The 27,836-nt window shown below is 43.1% G+C and overlaps 1 protein-coding gene across 1 annotated transcript; it reads right to left on the bottom strand.

Annotated features, from left to right (window-relative positions):
- Positions 1-443: 443 nt before the first annotated feature.
- On the bottom strand, positions 444-27,836 carry LOC115151604 (protein FAM163A). The gene is made up of 3 exons (XM_029695674.1): positions 27,633-27,836; positions 1,164-1,278; positions 444-1,044 (listed from the first exon to the last, which is right to left on the bottom strand). The coding sequence occupies exons 2-3, from the start codon at positions 1,254-1,256 to the stop codon at positions 649-651; spliced, it is 489 nt and encodes a 162-aa protein (XP_029551534.1). The 5' UTR covers positions 1,257-1,278; positions 27,633-27,836; the 3' UTR covers positions 444-648.

The raw sequence follows: 27,836 nt of genomic DNA, 5'->3' as shown, positions 1-27,836 counted from the left end.
GGAGTTAGGGTCTCTTTGCTACGTTCATTTTCTTCTGATTACCTTCACTTGAAAATGCCATTTGCTTTTATTTGTAGTTCAGAATCAAACAGAATCTCTTTTGGCAGATACAGGGAAATGACAAGAGTAGGTCCAGGTAAAACCACGATATAGATAGCCCTCGAACAGTGAAGATTAGAATCCCACACACTACCTCGCCAGGTCTTGGTCTATTGAACACTAAGGGATGCTCCCTGCCGCTGTATTACAGGAGTCTAGTTTTTAATTAAACAGCAACAAACATGATAGCTACCTCTGTTTTAAAAACAATACTGTTTGAGTGTACTCAAATCCAGCTGGAAGCTAGCTGACACAGTGTAGGGAGAAAGAACAAGGAAGTGCATGACCAGGTCAAAAAGTCAACGCTCCGGATTGTCTCTCAATGCTCCTTTTTCATCCTCTTCTTTTTAGTTGTCAGCAGAGAGACACAGTGGCTACCAGAGACTACCCTCATAAAAACATAGTCATTTACCAGTCTCTTTTATCCAAAGCAATAATGAACAAATATTCTGTGTACAGTGCGTGGCCTATGCAGGGATTGAGCTCACAACCCTGCAGTAGAAAACACCACGCTCCAACCAACTGAGCCAACAGGACATCGGAAGTGGGTCACACGTCTGTACTTATAGCACGAGTGTTGGTGTAGAAGTCCGGTGCTGGGTTGCTGCGATGCTGGCTGGTACTCAGCAGGGAGCCATGCAGGGAGGGCAGGGCGAGAGCCAGCGCTGGGTTCTCATAGTGCGTGGGCATGTAGGTGATGCGCTCGCCGCCGTTGTGCATCTCATCGGTGGTTCGGATATAGAAGGGTGATTCGTAGGGCGAACAGGTGGGGCAGTAGTTACGGGGGGGGCCCGTGGCGTGGGAGGCAGGGAGTTCCGGGGAGAGGGAGAGGGGAGTGACGGCCGTCCCGTCCACCCCGGGAGCACTGCATGCGTTGCAGGCAAAGTGGGGCTGCGTGACGGAGCTGGTGTCCCCTTCTGACCCATTCTTCTTACAGCAGTAATACTGAAAGGCAGAGGGGGAGAGGGAGGGAGACGGCGAGAGGGATGTTGGGACAGTAAATAAGTGAACAGAGACTGTAGTAATTCTGAGGCTTAATATCTCTCTCTCACACACACACCTACCTGGAGTCTACAGTAACAGAGCACTGCTATGATACACAAGAGTATCACCGTGGCGAGAATTCCTCCGGTTATGACAACAGTTCCAGCTGTCATCCGACCAGCTCTCCATCAAACTCTGAAAGCACAGGAAGTGGCATAATCATCACAGATGGCCACTGGACCAACAGAAATCTGTGTCATGTTCAGTAGGACACAATGTAGCAAAATGTTTTGTAACGAAAAACGAGAATGTGGGTTTTAATGGTACATGTTCAGATAGTACCTTCCCATTTCATTCAGAACATGACCCAGACGATCCAGACGAACTGAATACCATAAAACATGAATATATTGTTCTATGGCAGTGTTTCTCTATCCTGGTCCTGGGGGGCGCATTTTTGTTTTTGCCCTAGCACACTTCATTCAACTAATCATCTCCTCATCAAGCCTTTGATTTGAATCAGGTGTGTGAGTGCTAGGGCAAAAACAAATTTGGGTCCCCAGGACCAGAATTGAAAAACCCTGTTCTAGGGAAGAAAGTGAAACTCACGTTCAGCAAAGTGTGCAATAAAACCTGTAAGAGAGAAGATCATGGGCAGTATAATGATCTCAGACAATGTCAATGATTAGTATACTGCAATATGCCTGCTCTTAAATTGTAATGTACAGTAGCCTTCTGTAACAGTGGAGCTGTCCTCCTCTCTTACTACTATTTCATTTTATTACTTGTTCGGTTTTTATTGGGCCAGGACATTTGTATTCTCAATGGCATCTCATTTGATAAGAGAATGAGGGGGGGGGGGGGGGCTAAGACTCGATGACAGATCGGCCCCTGTGTTCTGTACTCACATCAGAAGATTGTTTTGAGGGTAGGAGAGGAAACCCCAGGGCAGGAGAGGAAACCCCAGGGCAGGAGAGGAAACCCCAGGGCAGGAGAGGAAACCCCAGGGTGGAAGAGGAAATCCCAGGGCGGAAGAGGAAACCCCAGGGCAGGAGAGGTAACCCCAGGGCAGGAGAGGAAACCCCAGGGCGGAAGAGGAAACCCCAGGGCAGGAGAAGAAAACCCAGGGCAGGAGAGGAAACCCCAGGGCAGGAGAGGAAACCCCAGGGCAGGAGAGGAAACCCCAGGGTGGAAGAGGAAATCCCAGGGCGGAAGAGGAAACCCCAGGGCAGGAGAGGTAACCCCAGGGCAGGAGAGGAAACACCAGGGCGGAAGAGGAAACCCCAGGGCAGGAGAGGAAACCCCAGGGCGGGAGAAGAACCCCAGGGCGGGAGAGGAAACCCCAGGGCGGGAGAGGAAACCCCAGGGCGGGAGAGGAAACCCCAGGGCGGGAGAGGAAACCCCAGGGCAGGAGAGGAAACCCCAGGGTGGGAGGAGATGATGATGGACAGATGGACAGATACACAGTGTCGTCGTCTCGAGACCAAACCAAACTAAGCCCTGTTTAACACAGCAAGAAATAAAGAATCCAATATCATTTCATATCATCAATCAATCAATCAAATTTATTTATAAAGAAACCCAGCCTAAAACCCCAAACAGCAAGCAATGTAGATGTAGAAGTACTATGTCTAGGAAAAGATGTAGAAGTACTATTGCTAGGAAATGATGTAGAAGCACTATGGCTAGGAAAAACTATCTTTCATATATCATCTAATAATATAATCATATATTTTTTATTTAAATCTCCATGTTACTGTTTCCTGGCTACACTTCCTTATAAGTTATCTTGAAGAAAATTTTAAAAGAAAAAAGAAATATTAGTTATCTTGAAGTACAAATCCTTGCCACAAGATGGGGCTGCAAATTTACAAACTGGTCAGAGAGGAAAAAAGACATCAGTGTGCTGGTCATGTCTGGAAAACAAAAACAATAGTTCACATCCAGGATGACGTTGTACAGACGTCACTACACTCTTTGAAAGTGCAAGTGCATGCACGTGTACCCTGAAGATGATTCAGACCAAGTACATTGCTCTACTGTATGTTCCTTAGATGTATCCAGACTGGAATTATCTGGACAAATTCAGCCAATTACCATTCAAATGAGCTCTCACTGTAGCTGTGCCATATGCTGTCATTATTCATCCACCACTATACTGTAACCTGGGCTACATCAAGTCAAGTCCAAACAATACATTCTATTTATATCACAATATGGTGGTGAACAAGAACCTCTTCATCAAATAGTTATTAGTTATTAAGGGATTTATTAAGGGAGTTATTCATATATTTTACTGCAGTGGGCTAAATCAGGGTCAAACAGGGTGTTTCTTGGTAGTCTTAAACAAATCTACAAATCTACTCTCTCTCTTTCACACACACACACACACACACACACACACACACACACACACACACAGACACACACACACACACACACACACACACACACACACACACACACACACACACACACACACACACACACACACACACACACACACACACACACACACACACACACACAGACACAGACACACACACACACAGAGAGAGAAACACACCAAGGTAGACTTTCAGACATCAGGTCAACGTCTCAGAAGCCATGCAGTGTGTATTATAGCAGTGGTTTACAGCGTGGGACCTTCCTTGATCAGATTTTTTTTATTTTTTTTTTATTTTATTTGCAATCGTTTATACCGATCTAAAACAACGTGTAGGCTAGAAACAAGCTGTAAAATGCCAGAATATCTTTGGTTTGTCTCTACGACATTCAGAAGCTGACCTATGACCTTTTAAAGTAGAGGAGGCAAATAAATTGTATAAGTTGTATAATGTGTGACCCTGTCGCTATCAACTGATCTTATCACTTTCTGTAAAATAGAAAATGTATAAATAAATTGAGGTTTCATTTCAGTGGCGACTTGTCATTGAGCCCCACCTGTTTAGCTAACATGTCTGTTTTGCATGTTACTTTGGCATTAATACATGTCACATATCAATTTGCAAACAATGTAAAAAAAAAATTAGAATAATAATAAAGCCGCATACAAACATGGTCTCTTTTTTGCTTTCTTGGGTTAGGCAGCTCCAAATTGCAGGTGTTTCAGCCTAGTTCAATGCTTTCTGTTTTGGTGGGGCAGCCAGCGGAAAATACGGAGCGTAGGGGTTGGTAATGTTCTCTAGTAATGTTCTCTAGTTGCGCCGTGATTGGCTCAGTGTTCTGTCACTCATGGGGACACTACGTCACTGCAAAATCTATGGGGAGAGCTCGAAAATTCAAGCCCCTTGGGTGCTGCCATAGAGTTACATTGGAAGTACCCATCAAGAAGGCTCAAGGTCATTGGCCACAGATAAAATTATGTCAAATCACGTTATATGTACAGTAGCTTTGATTGGACTGATCAACATCCTACTTCCAAAATCTTAGCTAGCAGTCATCATCATGAATCAAATAGACAATCTACTGGCAAATCCTTTTAAATCCTTGTCATATGAAGAGAAATAATGAAGAGAAATTATAGATAAAATGTATCGGTGCTCAACAGACATTGGACATAAACATTACACAACAAGTTGGAAATCGCAAATTCAACAATGAGTGGAAGGAATCAGTGGCTAAGTGCCATGGTTTGGAAGGAATCAGTGGCTAAGTGCAAACATTGCAAAGCAATCCCTAGCCTGCTATTCAGTGGAGTAGATGTGTGTTACCAAGTGTGGGTTTAAGGGTCTCTTTTCCAAGCTTAAAAGGATAAATACTCAACATTGGCCATGCTGTCAATCAATCCACCATGACTTCTGTCGCTTTCAAAACAACTGGAAACTCGGAACTGGGAAATCTCAGACTTCAGTGAGTTCAAGACAACTGGGAACTATGAAAAAAAAATACGTTTTGAATGGTCATCCAACTCGGAATTCCAAGTCGGGAACTCAGGCCTCTTTCTAGAGCTCCGACAGTGAAGATCACCAACGTCATGATTTGACCTTGTTTTTTTTCCAAGTTCCTAGTTGTCTTGAAAGCACCATAAATCCAGAGAATGCCAGACTTTGATGACAAAGTTTGATGACAAAACTTTCCCACGAAGGACCGCTGCGCCACCTTCCTGTTCAAGTGAACACAGCACAACAAGGTGAGTCCAAGAATGTCTTGTATGCTGCTGCATGAATTATGTAATATGACAGGGAGATATGTATACTGTAGCTAAGAAAGTAATACTAAGTGTATGTTGTGTAGTAAGCTGTTAGTAGCCCATGTGCCTCACCCTAGTAATTTGGTCCCTTTTCCCCTCATAACTTAAACTATTGTTCTGACTTGGTGGTGCACATGTAGCCTATAGCCTGTTTTAGAGAAATGTCATCATCGAATATTGTAAGAGCTTTCCATGTCCGCTTATATGAACCCTTTATTTATCCTACAGTTCTGACTTGGTGTACAGGGAGAATACTGTAAGAACGGCCCATGTTCTGTCGCTGTACATTTCAAAAGTGCTGAACAAATAGTTATATCGACTACGTCCGTCCTAGCTCGCTCATTGTCTTAACCTAAATTACGTATTGCCTCTTATCCGCTCGTGGTCCCCTAATGCCATAGTTTGAACATCTCAATTGTCAGTAGAAACCACATTTGTTTAAGCAAGTCACCCATATCAGCTATGTTTTTTTAAAAGGCAGTAAATTAGGCTGAATGAACTGTTTCGCTGCCAGACAAGGCTACGCTGGTAGCCAGCTGTAACAGTGGTAAGGTGTTGGGACAGCGTTGTCTAGGCTCTAACAGTTTGTGGGCACCGTTTGTCACCGTTATAGTCCAATTAATGTATTGTTTAGTGTTGTGTTGTGTAGTGGCTTTGCTAGCATGCATCAACCTTTTTTTTTGAGTTTGCCCTACCAAGATTTACAAGCTAAATTTGCCACTGGTTAATATACATTATCGTAATAAAACATATTTGGTAGCGGAATAACACTACTTAGAATTGCAAAAAATGAGCTTCAAAACAAACATTTGTAGGTCCCTCAAATGAAACAAAATCAAGCTGGTGTTGTATTTAATAATCTCAATAAGCAATTATAATTGTAAAATAAATCTAAAGTGAAAAAAGGGTCCCTGGGGATAAAAGGTTGGGAACCCCTGTACTACAGAATCATGGACTGTCTTAGAATACTAAAACAAATAGATGGTCTTTAAAAGTGATTTAGTGGTCAGTCTCTCTGCTATCAGTGGTGTGTTTCACAGCACTGACTTTTAATCAGAGGGATAAGGAGCTGAGATATGCCTAGGAATCAAGGGATCAACCTATCCAGGTGATGTCAGATTGAACTCTTCGGTCATACTGACAGACAGACAGGCAGATGCCAACTATAGTGTATAGTTAGGTATAGGCTAAAATACTGTGCATAGAAACATGTGTACACACCATCTTGGCTGTCCATTGTTGACACACACACATTCACACACCATAGCCGTATATAGACTGTCCGCCACATGGGCTAACATAGATCACACTGCAAACTGGCACACACTCTGACTGACACACTGCAAGTTGACACACACTCTGACTGACACTGCAAGCTGACACACACTCAAAACCAAGTGCTCAGCCAGGCATGCAGACACATAGTCAGTCAAAGACCAAGACACACAGACACACAAAAACAATTTAACTAAACCAAATTTTATTTGTCACATGCTTTGTAGACAACAGGTGTAGACTAACAGTGAAATGCTTATTTACAGGTCCTTTACCAACAAATAGAAATAGTGACATGAGGAGTAAATACACAGTGGAGTAAATACACAGTGGAATAAATACACAGTGGAATAAATACACAGTGGAATAAATACACAGTGGAATACATACACAGTGGAATAAATACACAGTGGAGTAAATACACAGTGGAGTAAATACACAGTGGAGTAAATACACAGTGGAGTAAATACACAGTGGAGTAAATACACAGTGGAATAAATACACAGTGGAATAAATACACAGTGGAGTAAATACACAGTGGAGTAAATACACACTGACTAACGAATAACAATAACAAGTAAAAAATAACATGGCGATACAGTGTTCAGACTCTTTACTCAGTACTTTGTTGAAGCACCTTTGCCAGCGATGACAGCATTGAGTCTTCTTGGGTATGATGCTCCAAGCTTGGCACACCTGTATTTGGGGAGTTTCTCCCATTCTTCTTTGCAGATCCTCTCAAGCTCTGTCAGCTTGGATGGGGAGCGTTGCTGCACAGCAATTTTCAGGTCTCTCCAGAGATGTTCGATCAGGTTCAAGTCCAAGCTCTGGCTGGGCCACTTAAGGACATTCAGAGACTTGTCCCAAAGCCACTCCTGTGTTGTCTTGGCTGTGTGCTTAGGGTTGTTGTCCTGTTGGAAGGTGAACCTTCACCCCAGTCTGAGGTCCTGAGCGGTCTGGAGCAGATTTTCACCAAATATCTCTCTGTAATTTGCTCCGTTCATCTTTGCCTCGATCCTGAATAGTCTTCCAGTCCCTGCTGCTGAAAAACATCCCCACAGCATAATGCTGCCACCACTATGCTTAACCGTAGGCATGGTGATAGGTTTCCTCCAGACGTGACGGTTGGCATTCAGGCCAAAGAGTTATATCTTGGATTGATCAGACCAGAGATTCTTGTTTCTCATGGTCTAAGAGTCTTTAGTTGCCTTTTGGCAAACTCCAAGCGGGCTGTCATATGCCTTTTACTGAGGAGTGGCTTCCTACCATAAAGGCTTGATTGGTAGAGTGCTGCAGAGGTTGTTGTCTTTCTGGAAGGTTCTCCCATCTCCACAGAGGAACTCTGGAGCTCTGTCAGAGTGACCATCGGGTTCTTGGTCACCTCCCTGACCAAGACCTTTCTTCTACTATTGTTCAGCTATAGGAAGAGTCTTGGTGGTTCCAAACTTCTTCCATTTAAGAATGATGGTGTCATAAGCGTCGTAATGATCGGACCAAACTGCAGCGGGTATGTGAAACATCTTCTTGATTTATTAAAGAAATGAACACTGAAAACTAACATAGAAATAGACAAACTAGAAAACCCACATAGAAATAGAAAACATAAAACATAAACCAAAAACCCCGAAACACACTAAACAAACACACCCCTGCCACGTCCTGACCAAACTACAATAACAAATAACCCCTTTTACTGGACAGGACGTGACAGATGGAGGGCACTGTGTTCTTGGGGACCTTCAATGCAGCAAACTTTTTTTTTGTACCCTTCCCCAGATCTGTGTCACGTCCTGACCAGTAAAGAGGTTATTTGTTATTGTAGTTTGGTCAGGACGTGGCAGGGGGTGTTTGTTTAATGTGTTTCAGTGTTTGTTGGGCAATGTTCTATGTTAGTCTATTTCTATGTATGTGTCTAGTTTATCTATTTCTATGCTTAGTTTATTGGTTTGACCTTCAATTGGAGGCAGCTGTTTCTCGTTGCCTCTAATTGAAGGTCCTATTTAGTAGGGGTGTTTTTTCATGGGTTTTTGTGGGTAGTTGTTCCATCTGTGTGTAGCTGTGTGCCTCACAGGACTGTTTCTCGTCGTAGTTTTTTTTTGTTCAAGTGTTTTGTTTCGTTTTCTTTTATAAATCAGAAGATGAGCATACACATTCCCGCTGCGTCTTGGTCCCATCTTTATGACGTGACAATCTGTGCCTCGACACAATCCTATCTCAGAGCTCTACCGATAATTCCTTTGACCTCATGGCTTGGTTTTAGCTCAGGTGTGTGCCTTTCCAAATCATGTCAAATCAATTGCATTTACCACAGGTGGACTCCAATCAAGTTGTAGAAACATCTCAAGAATGATCAATGGAAACAGGATGCACCTGACCTCAATTTTGAGTCTCATAGCAAAGGGTCTGAATACTTATGTAAATAATTGCTTTGTCATTATGGGGTATTGTATGTAGATTGCTGGGAAAAAAATGTTTAATACATTTTAGAATAAGGCTGTAACGTAACAAAATGTGGAAAAAATCAAGGGGTCTGAATACTTTCCGAAGGCACTGTATTCAGGGAGTACCAGTACCGACTCGATGTGCGGGGTAATTTAGGTAGCTATATACATATAGGTAGTGGTAAAGTGACCAGACAACAGGACAGATAATAGACTGCAGCAGCAGCATATGTGGTGAGTGTGAAAGTGTGTGTGTGTGTGTGTGTGTATATGTGTGTATATGTGTGTGTGAATGTGTATGTGTGCACGTGTGTGTGTGTGTGTGTGTGTGTGTGTGTGTGTGTGTGTGTGTGTGTGTGTGTGTGTGTGTGTGTGTGTGTGTATGTGTGTGTGTGTGTGTGTGTGTGTGTGTGTGTGTGTGTGTGTGTGTGTGTGTGTGTGTGTGCGTGCATGTGTGACATGTGCGCTGATAGAGGAAGTGTGGGCCCCCAGTCAACCAGACAGAATTTAGTTTGAGCAGCAGGGCAGATTGGATTAGTGGAGTCAGTCTAATGAGATATAATCAGACGGCAGCAGGTGGACGCTGCGCCACCACAGCAGGGGTCCTAGGCTCCACAGGGCACCACCGCTTCCTGTCAGAAGCACGGACAGGAAGTGACCAGTGATGTCTGTTTTTGTCCACCTGCATCTTTCCAGCTGTGGGCAATGACTTGCTCAGACCGTGATGTAACATCTTTTTTTGGCACACAACTATGCCTGTCTAATAGTTGGCCAATTGAAGTAAAAATTGATGTTGGCAATCTTTTCAAAAAGCCTCCTCCACATAATAACTTGATTAAATCAAGATAATCACTCTGCTTTTAGTTAGCTTTCATGCATGCTGTCATATTACTTCGTAAGTTCCTTTGAAATCAGTGGTACACACTTAGAAAAAAAAGTGCTATACCAAAATTGGTTCTGCTTTGGTTCCATGTAGAACACTTCTGGTTCCACGTAGAACCCTTTTTGGTTCAATGTAGAACCCTTTCCACGGAGAGCTCTACATAGAACCCAAAAGAGTTCTACCTGGAACTACAAAGGGTTCTACATGAAACCAAAAAGGGTTCTCCGAAGGGGACAGCTGCAGAAACCTTTTTTCTAAGAGTGTAGTGATAATCTAATTTCCTCGTCTAAGTACTATTGAAACATAGTTTTTTGACTGTAACACCAGAGCCTGTATTCAGAAAGCGTCACAGAGTAGTAGTGCTTAACTAGAATCAGTTTTATTTTTAGATTATAATGAATAGACAGGATCAACCTGTTCCTAGATCAGCACTTCTACTCTGAGACTCTTTATGAATACGGGCCAAGGTTATTGCTACACAACCGCAATATGTGTGGATGAAGGAGACAGGTATGGAGACACACACAGAACACACCAGACCATCTCCCAGCACTAAGCAATTTACCGTCCCATCAGTATGGAACCATCCCGTCAGTATGGAACCATCCCGTCAGTATGGAACCATTCCATCAGTATGGAACCATCCCGTCAGTATGTAACCATCCCATCAGTATGGAACCATCCCGTCAGTATGGAACCATCCCGTCAGTATGGAACCATTCCATCAGTATGGAACCATCCCGTCAGTATGTAACCATCCCATCAGTATGGAACCATCCCGTCAGTATGGAACCATCCCGTCAGTATGGAACCATTCCATCAGTATGGAACCATCCCGTCAGTATGGAACCATCCCGTCAGTATGGAACCATCCCATCAGTATGGAACCATCCATCAGTATGGAACCATTCCATCAGTATGTAACCATTCCATCAGTATGGAACCATCCCATCAGTATGGAACCATCCATCAGTATGGAACCATCCCATCAGTATGGAACCATCCCGTCAGTATGGAACCATCCCCATCAGTATGGAACCATTCCATCAGTATGGAACCATTCCATCAGTATGGAACCATCCCATCAGTATGGAACCATCCCCATCAGTATGGAACCATCCCATCAGTATGGAACCATTCCATCAGTATGGAACCATCCCGTCTGTATGGAACCATCCCCATCAGTATGGAACCATTCCATCAGTATGGAACCATTCCATCAGTATGGAACCATCCCGTCAGTATGGAACCATTCCGTCAGTATGGAACCATTCCATCAGTATGGAACCATTCCATCAGTATGGAACCATCCCATCAGTATGGAACCATCCCATCAGTATGGAACCATTCCATCAGTATGGAACCATCCTATCAGTATGGAACCATTCCATCAGTATGGAACCATTCCATCAGTATGTAACCATTCCATCAGTATGTAACCATTCCATCAGTATGGAACCATCCTATCAGTATGGAACCATTGCATCAGTATGGAACCATCCCATCAGTATGGAACCATCCATCAGTATGGAACCATTCCATCAGTATGTAACCATTCCATCAGTATGTAACAATTCCATCAGTATGGAACCATCCTATCAGTATGGAACCATTGCATCAGTATGGAACCATCCCAACAGTATGGAACCATCCCCATCAGTATGGAACCATTCCATCAGTATGGAACCATTCCATCAGTATGTAACAATTCCATCAGTATGGAACCATTCCATCAGTATGGAACCATTCCATCAGTATGGAACCATTCCATCAGTATGGAACCATTCCATCAGTATGGAACCATTCCGTCAGTATGGAACCATTCCATCAGTATGTAACCATTCCATCAGTATGGAACCATTCCATCAGTATGGAACCATCCTATCAGTATGGAACCATTCCATCAGTATGGAACCATTCCATCAGTATGGAACCATTCCATCAGTATGGAACCATTCCATCAGTATGGAACAATCCCTTTCATTTGTTATGTCATTTCAATATTTGCAGAGATCTAATCCTGGCTATTTCACCATGTATTTCATGGGACATGGGCTCCTGTTAGAGATTCTACACATGTGAACGTGCACACACACACACATAAACATTGTCTCAATTTCTCTCTCTCTCTCTCTCTCTCACAAACACACACATAATACAGAAAGAGGGAGGGAGAGAGAGAGAGAGCTGGATGAGCCACTCGCACACACCACCGCTGGGCCCAGATTAGAGAAACAATACCATGGCCCATTGCAGCCTTCAAACCGGCTAACACAGCCTGAAGAGCCCAAACACTGATAAGACTGCAATACACGAACAGGCTGTCGCACCAAGTCGCACTGTCTCTGTCAATGGACCAAGTACATTTGGGGACACTTTTCTGGAAGGGCCCATTGTAAGGACTTTACGTAAGCAGTTCCAAATATCCTCAGATTTGCAGAATTACGTAAGATCGAAGAATGCTCATGCCATTTTATGTCAACAATCTAAGATGAAAAGGGCTCTGAAATTCGGTTCTGGAGGATGCAGTGTGTGGGGACCAGAAGTAAACAAACAAACATTTGACCAACTGGGGACATTTTGTTGGTCCCCACAAGGTCAAATGCTATTTCTAGGGGGTTTAGGGTTAAGGTTAGAAATAGTGTGAGGGTTAGAATTAGGTTTAGGGTTAGGATTAGGAGCTAGGGTTAGTTTTAGGGTTAGGGTTAGGAGATAGGGTTACGTTAAGGTTAGGGTTAGGGTTAAGGTTAGGGTTAGGGTAAGAGTACCAGTTAGGGTTAGGGTTAGGTTTAGGGTTAGGGGTTAGGGAAAATAGGATTTTAAATGGGACTGAATTGTGTCCCCACAAGGTTAGCTGTACAAGACAGTGTGTGTGTGTGTGTGTGTGCGCGTGTATATGTGTGTGTGACTGTAGGTTGGTCCCTGTCAACACAGCTCTTCATCATTCTCCCTCTATCACCATTATGAGTGTGCCGATCGATGAGCTGACGCGCACACATTTTTGTTGCCATGACACTGGGGAGATGTTTCCTCGACCCTGACCAAGCCTAGCTTCCTAAAACAGCCTTTCATACACACACACACACACACACACACTAACACACATTATTGACTCACACATGCTCATGCACAAAGGTTCACACACACACACACTCCTCTAATCTAGCGTCTCATCAACCTCTTCACCTCCATCTCTCATCCTATTAACCTGTTGTTTCTACATCCAGCCCTTCTCACTGCATCTCTCATCCTATTAACCTGTTGTTTCTACATCCAGCCCTTCTCACTGCATCTCTCATCCTATTAACCTGTTGTTTCTACATCCAGCCCTTCTCACTGCATCTCTCATCCTATTAACCTGTTGTTTCTACATCCAGCCCATCTCACTGCATCTCTCATCCTATTAACCTGTTGTTTCTACATCCAGCCCTTCTCACTGCATCTCTCATCCTATTAACCTGTTGTTTCTACATCCAGCCCTTCTCACTGCATCTCTCATCCTATTAACCTGTTGTTTCTACATCCAGCCCTTCTCACTGCATCTCTCATCCTATTAACCTGTTGTTTCTACATCCAGCCCTTCTCACTGCATCTCTCATCCTATTAACCTGTTGTTTCTACATCCAGCCCTTCTCACTGCATCTCTCATCCTATTAACCTGTTGTTTCTTCATCCAGCCCATCTCACTGCATCTCTCATCCTATTAACCTGTTGTTTCTACATCCAGCCCTTCTCACTGCATCTCTCATCCTATTAACCTGTTGTTTCTACATCCAGCCCTTCTCACTGCATCTCTCATCCTATTAACCTGTTGTTTCTTCATCCAGCCCATCTCACTGCATCTCTCATCCTATTAACCTGTTGTTTCTACATCCAGCCCTTCTCACTGCATCTCTCATCCCATGAACCTGTTGTTTCTACATCCAGCCCTTCTCACTGCATCTCTCATCCTATTAACCTGTTGTTTCTACATCCAGCCCTTCTCACTGCATCTCTCATCCTATTAACCTGTTGTTTCTTCATCCAGCCCTTCTCACTCCCTTGCTGTCTCCTTTTTCCTCCAGTTCTTCACTGTCGTTCACATGACATTCAGTGCTTTAGACTGTTGACACCACAATGATCCTATAAATAAGGTATATATGTAATTCTATAATTAACAGGAACAGCAATAGAACTGCAGTATAGACTAATAGTGACCATCTGCAGTAGACTAATAGAGACCATCTGCAGTAGACTAATAGAGACCATCTGCAGTAGACTAATAGAGACCATCTGCAGTAGAGACTAATAGAGACCGTCTGCAGTAGAGACTAATATAGACCATCTGCAGTAGACTAATAAAGACCATCTGCCGTATAGACTAATAGAGACCATCTGCAGTAGAGACTAATAAAGACCATCTGCAGTAGACTAATAGAGAACATCTGCAGTACAGACTAATAGAGACCATCTGCAGTAGAGACTAATAGAGAACATCTGCAGTAGAGACTAATAGAGACCATCTGCAGTACAGACTAATAGAGACCATCTGCAGTAGAGATGAATAGAGACCATCTGCAGTAGAGATGAATAGAGACCATCTGCAGTAGAGACTAATAGAGGCCATCTGCAGTACAGACGAATAGAGATCATCTGCAGTAGAGACTAATAGAGACCATCTGCAGTAGAGACTAATAGAGAACATCTGCAGTACAGACTAATAGAGACCATCTGCAGTAGAGACGAATAGAGACCATCTGCAGTAGAGACTAATAGAGACCATCTGCAGTAGAGACTAATAGAGACCATCTGCAGTAGAGACTAATAGAGAACATCTGCAGTACAGACTAATAGAGAACATCTGCAGTACAGACTAATAGAGAACATCTGCAGTAGATACTAATAGAGAACATCTGCAGTAGAGACGAATAGAGACCATCTGCAGTACAGACTAATAGAGAACATCTGCAGTAGAGACTAATAGAGAACATCTGCAGTAGAGACTAATAGAGAACATCTGCAGTACAGACTAATAGAGACAACTGCAATTTAGTAGAGACTAACTGTCCTCTCCCAAGCCAACTATCCACTTCAGTTGATCCAGTTTATTTTATGCCATTGTTAATTAATTAAAGGATTAGAGAGAGAGAAGAGAGTGAGGAGAGAGAGGGAATCATTTAATTGGATAAGACACTGACGTTACCCAAATTGTACCCTATTTCCTATATAGTGCACTATGTAGGGAATAGGGTGCCATTTTGGATGCACAGTAAGCCATCTTTTTACATTCAGCAATTCATGCCAAAGTATTAGGCCTACACATTGATGGTGGATGGAGTGAGTTTCCCCTATAAAACGATAAGAGCTCTTGAAGACCTAGTGAAAGGCGCTATATTTTATAAATGATAATCACATTCATAACACACAAACCTGTCACAAGACAGGGGTATGTATTCCAAGCACCACTTCCAGATCACATTCACACATGACATCACATCCACATAGGCCTAGCGATGTTACACTGTCACTGAGCATTATCCCCAAACAGTGCCGTGGTCATGGACATGCAATTACACATGCAATCACATTACCATATGCAGAGCCCATGTGTCGGATACACTGGGTACCGGCATAGACTAAATCCTTTTTCACTAGGATGTCATCAGCAGCCCCTCACACAGCGTCACGTCTTCTGAAGGTGGAATTCAACGTTGCCGTCTTGGCATATATTATCACATATTATGAGTGTCCAAAGCCAACAGCTTGCAATATGAGAGTATTTTCAACCATTGCAAGCTGGAGGTGTATCACTTCACCAAGCAGGCTCCTACCAATGATTTAGTCATTAACACTATGGTCTAAAAGTAGAGGTAGGATGTTTTCAGAAAGTTTCGATGAGTAGGGGTCAAAGTTCTAACTTTAACCTGTGGATAACCTTTCACCTCAGTGGGCTACATCAGGGTCACACAGAGTGCTTCTTGGTAGTCTTAAACACATCTACTTTCAAACAACAGTATGCACCTCACACACATGGTACCATGTCAGATATAGAGTTGAAATGTATTCCATTTTGAGTTTGCATTCCAATATTACACTTTATATACACTGAAAGAAAAATATAAACACAACATGCAACAATTTCAAAGATTTTACTGAGTTACAGTTAGAAAGAAATCCGTCAATTGAAATAAATTCATTAGGCCCTAATCTGATATGCATCTGTTGGTCAAAAATGTAAAAAAGGAAAGAGCATGGATCTGGTGTGACCACCATTTGCCTCATGCAGTGTGACACACCTCCATCGCATAGAGTTGATCAGGCTGTTGATTGTGGCCTGTGGAATGTTGTCCCACTCCTCTTCAATGGCTCTGCGAAGTTGCTGGATATTGTCGGGGAACTGGAACGCGCTGTTGTACACTTCAATCCAGAGCATCCCAAACATGCTCAATGGATGACATGTCTGGTGAGTATGCAGGCCCTGGAAGAACTGGGACATTTTCAGCTTCCAGGAATTGTATACAGATCCTTGCGACATGGATCATGTTGTCATGATGAAACATGAGGTGATGGCGGCGGATGAATGGCACAACAATGGGCCTCAGGATCTTGTCAAGGTATCTCTGTGCATTCAAATTGCCATCGACAAAATGAAATTGTGTTTGTTGTCCGTAGCTTATGTCTACCCATACCATAGCCCCACCGCCACCATGAGGCACTCTGTTCACCATGTTCACATCAGCAAACCACTCGCCCACACAATGCCATACACGTGGCCTGGGGTTGTGAGGCCAGTTGGATATACTGCCAAATTCTCTAAAACAACATTGGAGGCGGCTTATGGTAAAGAAAGGAACATTCAATTCTCTGGCAACAGCTCTGGTGGACATTCCTGCTGTCAGCATGCCAATTGTACGCTCCCTCAAAACTTGAGACATCCGTGGCATTGTAATGTGTAACAAAACTGCACATTTTAGAGTGGCCTTTTACTGTCCCCAGCACAAGGTCCACCTGTGTAATGATCATGCTGTTTAATCAGCTTCTTCATATGCCACACCCGTCAGGTGGATGGATTATCTTGGTCAAGGAGAAATGCTCACTAACAGGGATGTAAACAAATATGTGCACAACATTTGAGAGAAATAAGCTTTTTGTGCGTATGGAAAATTTCTGCAATCTTTTATTTCAGCTCATGAAACATGTGACCAACACCTCACATGTTGAGTTTATATTTTTGTTCAGTGTACATCACTGAAATATAACAAAACTGTTTGACATAGAAACATCAGATTTTCTGAGGTTTAAAAAAAATTATCTTTATTAATTATACAATCATGAGAATGTCTTTGTGGGCTATACTCGGCCTTGTCTTCGGACGGTAAGTTGGTGGTTGTAGACATCCCTCTAGTGGTGTGGGGGCTGTGCTTTGGCAAAGTGGGTGGGGTTATATCCTGCCTGTTTGGCCCTGTCCGGGGTATCATCGGATGGGGCCACAGTGTCTTCTGATCCCTCCTGTCTCAGCCTCCAGTATTTATGCTGCAGTAGTTTATGTGTCGGGGGGCTAGGGTCAGTCTGTTACATCTGGAGTATTCTCTTGTCTTATCCGGTGTCCTGTGTGAATTTAAATATGCTCTCTCTAATTCTCTGTTTCTTTCTTTCTCTCGGAGGACCTGAGCCCTAGGACCATGCCTCGGGACTACCTGGCATGATGACTCCTTGCTATCCCCAGTCCACCTGGCCATGCTGCTGCTCCAGTTTCAACTGTTCTGCCTGCGGCTACGGAACCCTGACCTGTTCACCGGACGTGCTTGTTGCACCCTCGACAACTACTCTGATTATTATTATTTGACCATGCTGGTCATTTATGAACATTTTAACATCTTGACCATGTTCTGTTATAATATCCACCCGGCACAGCCAGAAGAGGACTGGCCACCCCTCATAGCCTGGTTCCTCTCTAGGTTTCTTCCTAGGTTTTTGGCCTTTCTAGGGAGTTTTTCCTAGGGAGTTTTTCCTAGCCACCGTGCTTCTTTCACATGCATTGCTTGCTGTTTGGGGTTTTAGGCTGGGTTTCTGTACAGCACTTGGAGATTTCAGCTGATATACGAAGGGCTATATAAATAAATTTGATTTGATTTGAATGTTAATAACATTCCACCCATGAGGTCACTAGAGGGCGATTTTGTCATTCTGCGGCAGGAACTACCCCTCTCTGCCTCTGCTGCTTGAGCACATATCCATATATCCATAAGGCATGTCTATCCTTCTCTACATGAGAGTATGAGAAGAAGAGAACCTTGGGCATTTTTACAGATGATTGATCGAGACAGTCCTAAACTAAACTGCCCAGCCAACCAGTGTTTTCTCTAGCCATCTATGCGGTACGTACAATACTTTATCGTCCAAATGCATGGAAATTCAAATGATACCCCGGGTAAGAACAGTGTAGCTAAGCCACAAGCACTGAGCACATCTGTGCTGTAATCTGGCCGCCACTATGTCATCAGTATGGTGTGTGGTGACAGAGTGACGAGGAGGGTACAGCATTCATCTCCTAGGAATTACATGTGCCTGACTGCCACACCAGTGATTGGAGCCCTACCTTCCTTCAGGCCTCTAGGGAGAAGGGCATCTGTGAGCTGATACTCAATTATGCTGTAGTGCTCTCTCTCTCTCTCTCTCTCGCTCTCTCTCTCTCTCTCTCTCTCTCTCTCTCTCCCTCACACAGACACACACACACACACACACACACACAGACACACACACACAGACACACAACAACCCTGTGTCCGTCTGTCTGTCTCTCTCGCTCTCTCTAGAACCTACATGTAATCAAAAAGAGTTCTACCTGGAATCAAAAAGTGTTCTCCAATGGGGACAGCCACAGAACCCTTTTGGAATACTTTTTTCTAAGAATGTACCAGTCATCCAATCCAAAGCAGCTGACGCTACTAAAACGTAGAATGAATGTAAAACCTTTAGAACTGTAATAACCATGGAACTACTTAATTCTCTGCATACTATTCTTCAATCGATGTTCAACCATTAGTGGGATGACACAATCAAAGAAACCTTGGCCTCCATCTCTGGGTTATAATGTCTTAATTACAAATCCATTCTAATCAACAGAGATCACATCTTCCTATAGACCTTGGTTGTTCCAATTTTACTTCAAACAGCTGACTGGAGCATGTTACTAACAGCTTCATTTTTCAGAGCCAAACTAAAATCCACTTACCCATGTGGCATCCCCCTAAATCTCAAAGTGGGCACAGGGAGCACATTATATTGTGGAAGCCTCCAAGCCTTGCCACTGTATGGGGTGCCTGGGCTTGCTATCAGGGAACACATTATATTGTGGAAGCCTTGCCACTGTATGGGATGCCTGGGCTTGCTATCAGGGAGCCCATTATATTGTGGAAGCCTCCAAGCCTTGCCGCTGTATGGGGTGCCTGGGCTTGCTATCAGGGAGCACATTATATTGTGGAAGCCTCCAAGCCTTACCGCTGTATGGGGTGCCTGGGCTTGCTATCAGGGAGCACATTATATTGTGGAAGCCTTGCCACTGTATGGGATGCCTGGGCTTGCTATCAGGGAACACATTATATTGTGGAAGCCTTGCCGCTGTATGGGGTGCCTGGGCTTGCTATCAGGGAACACATTATATTGTGGAAGCCTTGCCACTGTATGGGATGCCTGGGCTTGCTATCAGGGAACACATTATATTGTGGAAGCCTTGCCACTGTATGGGATGCCTGGGCTTGCTATCTTGCACAAAAAGCACAACTCAAATGGGATTCATGGTCAGAGAGTTAATGTAATTTGTGTCATTCTGTTATCCAGAGCTACAGTAGGCTCTAACTTGTTTGTGTTACAGTATGTTTGGCTGGATAGAGAACAGAGAGGGAGAGAGCCTCAGACTAAATTAAGAAGGGTTGATTCTATTGCATGTGGAAGAGCAGACTCATATTTTATGTTGTCTTATAATGAGCCTACCTGGCAGAAGAACATTGTTTCCTTGTTATAACAACTTACTTTTTGAACAAAATCGTCATCTTTCTCATTTTAACCCAGATAAGGTTTGGTTTAATGTTTGTTGACAACTCAATCAAATATGTATTTGCCTGAAGGGGAGCCATCTACAGTAAACCAGGGATTCCATTTTACCACCAGTACACAGGCAGCAGCCCTGGAAGCTGTATAGGTTGCTTCTGGTTATTTCTGTTTAAAGACAGGACTTGCAAAACCCCATCTGATACATTAACAGAGCCAAGCAATATTTGGCTATGGACAGCTAACCACAAAGAAAGGTAGAGGGGCAAAGGACAGACAGTTATGGATAGCCATTGGCCAAAATGTAACATTTTGCTTCAATTACTTGATTTTCTCCTGGTCATTTAGGTGCAGCATGGAATTCACTATTTTCCCTCCACCCTTGATAAAAGCATTGGATCAATGATGACTTTCCTTTATAGATTACTGAGATGTATTATATATGGTCCTCCACCATCCCAGGGTTCCTCAGTGTGTGTGGAGAAAGAGAGAGCGTCCGTCTCCATCTCCATCCCGCTCCCCGACCATTTCCATCTCCAGCTGAGGCTGTATGTGCCGACAGGGCACTCCAGACAGATGAATGAACGCTCTACACCTCGCTGTAAAGCTATTCTATACTCTACTACACTTCATTCAGTTTAGTTGGGCTCTAATCTTGACCCCTGCCTGCTGTATGCTAGCCTGCTCCTCCTGAGTTCTACTCTTTGCCCCCCCATAATCTGTACAGATTTCTGGTCATATCTGTTCCAGCTCTGTACACTCCTGCTCTGCTCAGCTCTTCACAGACTCTGGATTGGATTCAATCGATTGCAGATAGAAGGAAAACTGTAGTGTGGGGTCACTCAGAATGTTTTGGTCTATGCTCTCTGTTCCGTTTAGCTCCACATCCTCACACACACACTACTCACTTCCTCTTCAACACTCTCTTCAAGACTCTACCTCTTCAACACTCTCTTCAAGACTCTACCGCTCCAACACTCTCTTCAAACTCTACCTCTTCAACACATTCTTCAAGACATCCTCTTCAACACTCTCTTCAAGACTCTACCGCTTCAACACACTTTTCAAGACTTCCTCTTCAACACTCTCTTCAAGATCCTACCTCTTCAACACTCTCTTCAAGACTCTACCTCTTCAACACTCTCTTCAAGACTCTACCGCTCCAACACTCTCTTCAAGACTCTACCTCTTCAACACTCTCTTCAAGACTCTACCTCTTCAACACTCTCTTCAAGACTCTACCGCTCCAACACTCTCTTCAAACTCTACCTCTTCAACACACTCTTCAAGACATCCTCTTCAACACTCTCTTCAAGACTCTACCGCTTCAACACACTTTTCAAGACTTCCTCTTCAACACTCTCTTCAAGATCCTACCTCTTCAACACTCTCTTCAAGACTCTACCTCTTCAACACTCTCTTCAAGACTCTACCGCTCCAACACTCTCTTCAAGACTCTACCTCTTCAACACTCTCTTCAAGACTCTACCGCTCCAACACTCTCTTCAAGACTCTACCTCTTCAACACTCTCTTCAAGACTCTACCTCTTCAACACTCTCCAAGATTCTTCCTCTTCAACACAGTCTTCAAGACTCTACCTCTTCAACACTCTCTTCAAGACTCTACCTCTTCTTTTAACATTCTTCAAAACTCTTAAGTCAATGTCAATGTAGAGACCATCAGATATTCAGGTCATACTATGCCGTTACATGTTTTCTGGGGGTCTACTGGTATTCAAATGGATTCTATTGTCACTGTAATAGTCAATGGAAATATTCTGTTGGTATTCTCAGACCATGTTATGGTAATGTTATGGTAATGTCTGTCTGTCTGTCTGTCTGTCCGTCCGTCCGTCCGTCCGTCCGTCTGTCTGTCTCACCCCAAGGACAGCCGACTGGCCGAGCAGACAGCTTCGGGTGTTTGGCCTAGCCCAGCCTAGGCAGTACAGCAGCGCTCAGACCTTATTCAGCACACGCCTGAGAGCATCCTCATTCACATTTGGTTATTCAAAGAGCCCCCAGGGGAGAACTGGTCTGCAGGTTTAACTCAAAGAGCCCCCAGAGAAGAACTGGTTCAAGGGTTTAACTCAAAGAGCCCCCAGAGGAGAACTGGTCTGCGGGCTTAACTCAAAGAGCCCCCAGAGAAGAACTGGTCTGCGGGTTTAACTCAAAGAGCCCCCAGAGGAGAACTGGTTAGAGGGTTTAACTCAAAGAGCCCCCAGAGGAGAACTGGTTAGAGGGTTTAACTCAAAGAGCCCCCAGAGGAAAACTGGTCTGCGGGTTTAACTCAAAGAGCCCCCAGAGGAGAACTGGTTAGAGGGTTTAACTCAAAGAGCCCCCAGAGGAGAACTGGTCTGCGGGTTTAACTCAAAGAGCCCCCAGAGGAGAACTGGTTAGAGGGTTTAACTCAAAGAGCCCCCAGAGGAGAACTGGTTAGAAGGTTTAACTCAAAGAGCCCCCAGAGGAAAACTGGTCTGCGGGTTTAACTCAAAGAGCCCCCAGAGGAGAACTGGTTAGAGGGTTTAACTCAAAGAGCCCCCAGAGGAGAACTGGTTAGAGGGTTTAACTCAAAGAGCCCCCAGAGGAAAACTGGTTCAAGGGTTTAACTCAAAGAGCCTCCATGAGATGGGAATGCTTATAGGGCACACCCTGGCTGGCAGAAATGTTCTCCACACAAAGTACTTTAGTTAGCTAAATCAGCGCCTAGCTAAATCGGCATGCACTTGAAGCTTGACTGTGTAAACAGCAGTACGAGTGAACTACGACTTAGCTAGCATGTTGCTGGTTTTGCTAAAATGAACAGATATTATTCATCGTGAATTTGGGGCCAGGACCGAGTTTGGGAAGCCCTGCTGTAGGGCATTTCAAAAGGCTGGTTTAGTACCTTTTTACTGAAGAATGTGTTTGATTTCTATGACTGTGTTTTGCTTTTCATGTATTGACGTGTATACTGATGTGTATAGTGTATACTGATGTGTATAGTGTATATTGATGTGTATAGTATATATTGATGTGTATAGTGTATACTGATGTGTATAGTGTATATTGATGTGTATAGTGTATACTGATGTATATAGTGTATATTGATGTGTATAGTGTATATTGATGTGTATAGTGTATATTGATGTGTATACTGATGTGTATAGTGTATACTGATGTGTATAGTGTATACTGATGTGTATAGTGTATACTGATGTGTATAGTGTATACTGATGTATATAGTGTATACTGATGTGTATAGTGTATACTGATGTGTATAGTGTATATTGATGTATATAGTGTATACTGATGTGTATAGTGTATACTGATGTGTATAGTGTATACTGATGTATATAGTGTATACTGATGTGTATAGTGTATACTGATGTGTATAGTGTATATTGATGTGTATAGTGTATATTGATGTGTATAGTGTATATTGATGTGTATAGTGTATACTGATGTGTATATTGTATGCTGATGTGTATAGTGTATACTGATGTATATAGTGTATACTGATGTGTATAGTGTATACTGATGTGTATAGTGTATACTGATGTGTATAGTGTATATTGATGTGTATAGTGTATATTGATGTGTATAGTGTATACTGATGTGTATAGTGTATACTGATGTGTATATTGTATGCTGATGTGTATAGTGTATACTGATGTATATAGTGTATACTGATGTGTATAGTGTATACTGATGTGTATAGTGTATACTGATGTGTATAGTGTATATTGATGTGTATACTGATGTGTATAGTGTATACTGATGTGTATAGTGTATACTGATGTGTATAGTGTATATTGATGTGTATAGTGTATACTGATGTGTATAGTGTATACTGATGTGTATATTGTATGCTGATGTGTATAGTGTATATTGATGTAAATGCAGGGCTCATCTGTGAAAGAGACCTTGGTCTCAGTATGACTCCCTGTTAAAATAAAGGTTAAATCAAAGTTAGTACATTACAACCATACTAAATGCCTGGACAGTTGGTACAGATGGATCATTCGGGGGATTGCATTGACACAGCTCTTTACCAGGCTTTCTCAAATCACTTTTAACAACACTAGGGTAACTCACCCCTACTCTTCTCCTACCAATGTATAGCCAAGCACCTACCTGGGTGAACACATGGCAGCTATTCTGCAGTCAAATTCTCAGAACACACCAGCTATGAGGAAAGCAGCGGGTTGCACGTTTGACATCAGCTAAGGACAACTGAACTGTGTTTCTGAGAAGATTTCCTTGTTCTGGAGTAACAACAGCAACAACACCAGAGAGTGTAGCTGATGAGTCACCCTAGAAAAACACCCTGCAAGAGGGATTTTAGCAGAAAATAACAATTCCCAAGTACAGTAGTAGTGTTCCAAGAGCGAGGCAGGTCCTGGTGAGGTGCTGTGCCAGGGATCTGCCCCCAGCTCTGCCTCCAACTCTGGCCTGACAGTCTTCATTCACCTTGGCAGTGTTTCAATGCTCTGCTGCTCTACTCATACTGCAGATCTCCCTGAGCACTCGGCAGAGCAGCATGGTGCTTTCACCAACCCGAAAAGCTGCTGTGCAAACATAAAAAGAAAAACCCACAAAGTCGTTTCACACGGATAAAATCTACATCCTTACCCCGAATGCGGAAGAACTACAACATCCATGTTTGATTGATCGTTAAATATTCTATATGCTTTACATCTTATAGAGACGGGTGCAAATCTTAAGTGCGCTTTGCATGTCGTGTCAATGTTTGGATGTTTGGATAGACAGAGCAGAACTGATCTCCAATTATACTCTCTTTTCGTTCGCCTCTGGCCTTCAAGCAGCCGTCCAGCTAATACAGTGGATTGTTACTCTTTGTCCAATTACATTAAAACTGATGAAGAAACCCTGTGGTTTCATCATGGTCTTTGGGCTTTGAATGCTCCTACTCAGCCCGGGAGGTCTCTCACTCATTGTTAGTTAATGACATTCATCTTTTGATAGATCCATCTCTAACTTTGCACTTGGAAACACCAGGATCCTGTCACGTCCTGACCAGTAGTAGGGGTTATTTGTTATTGTAGTTTGGTCAGGACGTGGCAGAGGGTATTTGTTTTATGTGGTTTGGGGTGGTGGTTTGTTTAGTAGGGTATTTGATTTATGTATTCCGGGGGGTTTTGGGCACTGTTCTATGTTAGTGTATTTCTATGTTCTGTCTAGTCTTTTGTATTTCTATGTTTTGTTAATTGGGGTTGGACTCTCAATTGGAGGCAGGTGTTTTCTAGTTGCCTCTGATTGAGAGTCCTATATATATAGGTATGTGTTTGTTGAGTACTTTGTGGGAGATTGTTCTGTGTATAGCCTTGTGCCTTACCAGCATGTGAGTAGTCGGTGTGGTTTCTTTTGGTTCTCCTTCTTGTCTGAATATAATAAAGAAGATGAGTGCACATTTCCCTGCTGCATTTTGGTCTAAATCTGACGACAACCGTTACAGATCCTGCAATTATAAAACCTTGGCTTTTCAATATTTGAAATATCAATCCAGCAATGATGTTTTTTTTTTATCACGGAGTAGTTTTGCCAAGGTATTCAATCTCCCTTGAAAAGCATTCATCTCCGCCTGTTCTCCAAGGGAATACATCTATGGCAACGTCAGGTGGTTCGAAAAGTTGACCAAAAGGAAAGGCGAGAGAGTGCTTCCTTCTCTAGGGCGGGCTATGGGAGATACCAATCCTGAAGGGAATATCATCAAGTATATATTCTGTAACTTTTCTTGGGGAAAATATAGCTGAAAATAGTTCATAACATTTACAAACCAGAGGAGCAACTAATAGAGTATGTTCTACCGTTTGGTTTCATGTATGAAGGGGATGCATATCAGTGCTATTAGTTCAGCTACAGTAGCTACTTTAGTGGTCAATGAAGTCTTCTCCTGAGATATTTGACTATCATCCTCTGGTAAATGAGACGTTTTAACCCGACTGCACTCTCACCTCACTTAAAGTGCTGAATGTAAGCAATAAGGCACAAGAGGAAGTACTGTATCGTGAATACAGTCACAGGTAAATGGTGTTGTTCGGTCCGACGCGATAGCGGACGTTTCTCCTGGGTGTGCTAAAGAACTCGAAATTCAAAAGTGAAACATTGTTTTCCGAGGTCGGACAGGCAAACAGCGAGGCTTATATTAACCCCATGCTGTACCAAACTAAATACTAGACTGGAAGCAAGGGGAAATAATAGGCAAATTGAGATAAATGCAGGAGATGATTCGGACAGCTATATGAACATGATATTCTCATGGAGGCGCAGTAATACTTTTCAGATGGAACTGTTAGCAGGCATAGGTGTGTCTGTGACGGCCAATAGAGCACGGCTTGGAACGCTGCTCGTCCAATCAGCATCCAGGATCATAACAACCAGTTGTATAAGTATTCTTAATCATCACTTGGATCTCAGAAGTTAAAATGCCAGAGATATTTCAACATGAGAGATATTGAACTTTTAGAACAAGGAATGCTTATGTAATGAAGGTGGAGAGGAGAGTAGTGCAGTGATTTTATTTAGTACAATAACCTTATTCTCAATTTCAAAAAATGATCGTAATTAAGATCTAATTACTCACTGCCTCACCACATTTCTAATGTCAGAGTTTCTACATGGATAAATACTGTATCATCAAGTTATTGCCTGCACTTCTAAACACTGGTTGGTACCTAGTGAAAAAGCTCAGTGATGCATTGTGCCGTAAAAGATGGTTAAAAAAATGAAAATAAACCTCAAGACATGGCCTATCAGCTCCGTCAACAGAAGCCTCTGGGATTGCACTGTAAGTAGCCTACAGTATGACATGGCATATCCTCTCTATGTTGTAGCTGTGATCTTCTGATCTCATATCCTGTTAGCCACATATGGACAACACTGCAGAGTCCCATGGGAAATCAGTCCATTGCAGCATTGCCTCTGCTGAAGGTGAAAGAATAAGGAGGAGATGGCGAGATAGAGTCAGAGAGAGGACAGGCGACCTTATCGAGTTGTCTTTTTCCTCTCTCTGTGTGCATGGGTCAGTGGGCTCAACATCCAGACCTGCAGCATAACCACTTCATTTCGGCTGTGTGTGTGTGTGTGTGTGTGTGTGTGTGTGTGTGTGTGTGTGTGTGTGTGTGTGTAACTGATATCCTCTTCAATATGACAGTCATGCAAGCAGCACTGTGTCCCCGAAGTACAAAACAATGTTTGGGATTTTTTGGGGGGAAAGAATACATGTCAGAGCTGTTATTTAAGCATAACATAGTTCACAGTAATACTTAAGTCGAATGTGAGGTATAGGTTGAAATGGCAGCCTACACCTTGAGTTTCATATTGTTCTCAGCTACATTCTACAATTAGTGGGTTTTAATCGCCTCGGGTCCATCGACCACTACTGATACCCATGACAGGCACATTTCACGTTCAAATACGTGCAGAAATAGACTCGAGAGCCACATTAGCCTATAATGTTTGATCCTGCCAGGTGGCACACTATAAAGTCACATTTCTCCACATCGCTGCATGAATCATTTTTGTTATATTCTAGAGACAATAAACAAACGCTACCACAGATCTGTCCATAAACAATACGCTCATAACTGAATGGAACGTCTGGATTTATTTGACCAAGTATGTGAATGTTTAAGGTTTTCCAGAACGAATAGAATATGTCAAAATGTTGTAGGCTATTTTGCGTCGTCCGATAATTGAGCCCACATCACAAAACGAAGGTTATACTTACCTGTCGGGCACTGTGGGTGTTACATTGTTCGTTTCCTCAACTTGGGTTATTGCTCTTCAGTTTTACCACGGTTAAAGGCACCCCAAAACATTATTGCATTGCCGAAAATAAAAGAGGGCACTTGATAGGCTACGGATTGCGGCGGACTGTCAGCCTGCACGGTGTGGTGTCTCTGGAAGAACGCAACAGTCTTGGTGATGGATA

The sequence above is a fragment of the Salmo trutta genome, chromosome 17, assembly GCF_901001165.1.
Source record: "Salmo trutta chromosome 17, fSalTru1.1, whole genome shotgun sequence".
NCBI classification, from domain to species: Eukaryota; Metazoa; Chordata; class Actinopteri; order Salmoniformes; family Salmonidae; genus Salmo; species Salmo trutta.
The sequence above is the reverse complement of the archived record's forward strand: the minus strand, read 5'-3'. Positions and strand labels throughout refer to the sequence as shown.

Coding starts and splice junctions, on each gene's coding strand:
- LOC115151604 (XM_029695674.1), bottom strand. CDS start 1,256: ATGACAGCTGGAACTGTTGTCATAACCGGAGGAATTCTCGCCACGGTG. Junction 1,045..1,163: donor TCTGTTACTGTAGACTCCAG/GTAGGTGTGTGT, acceptor TCTGCCTTTCAG/TATTACTGCTGTAAGAAGAA.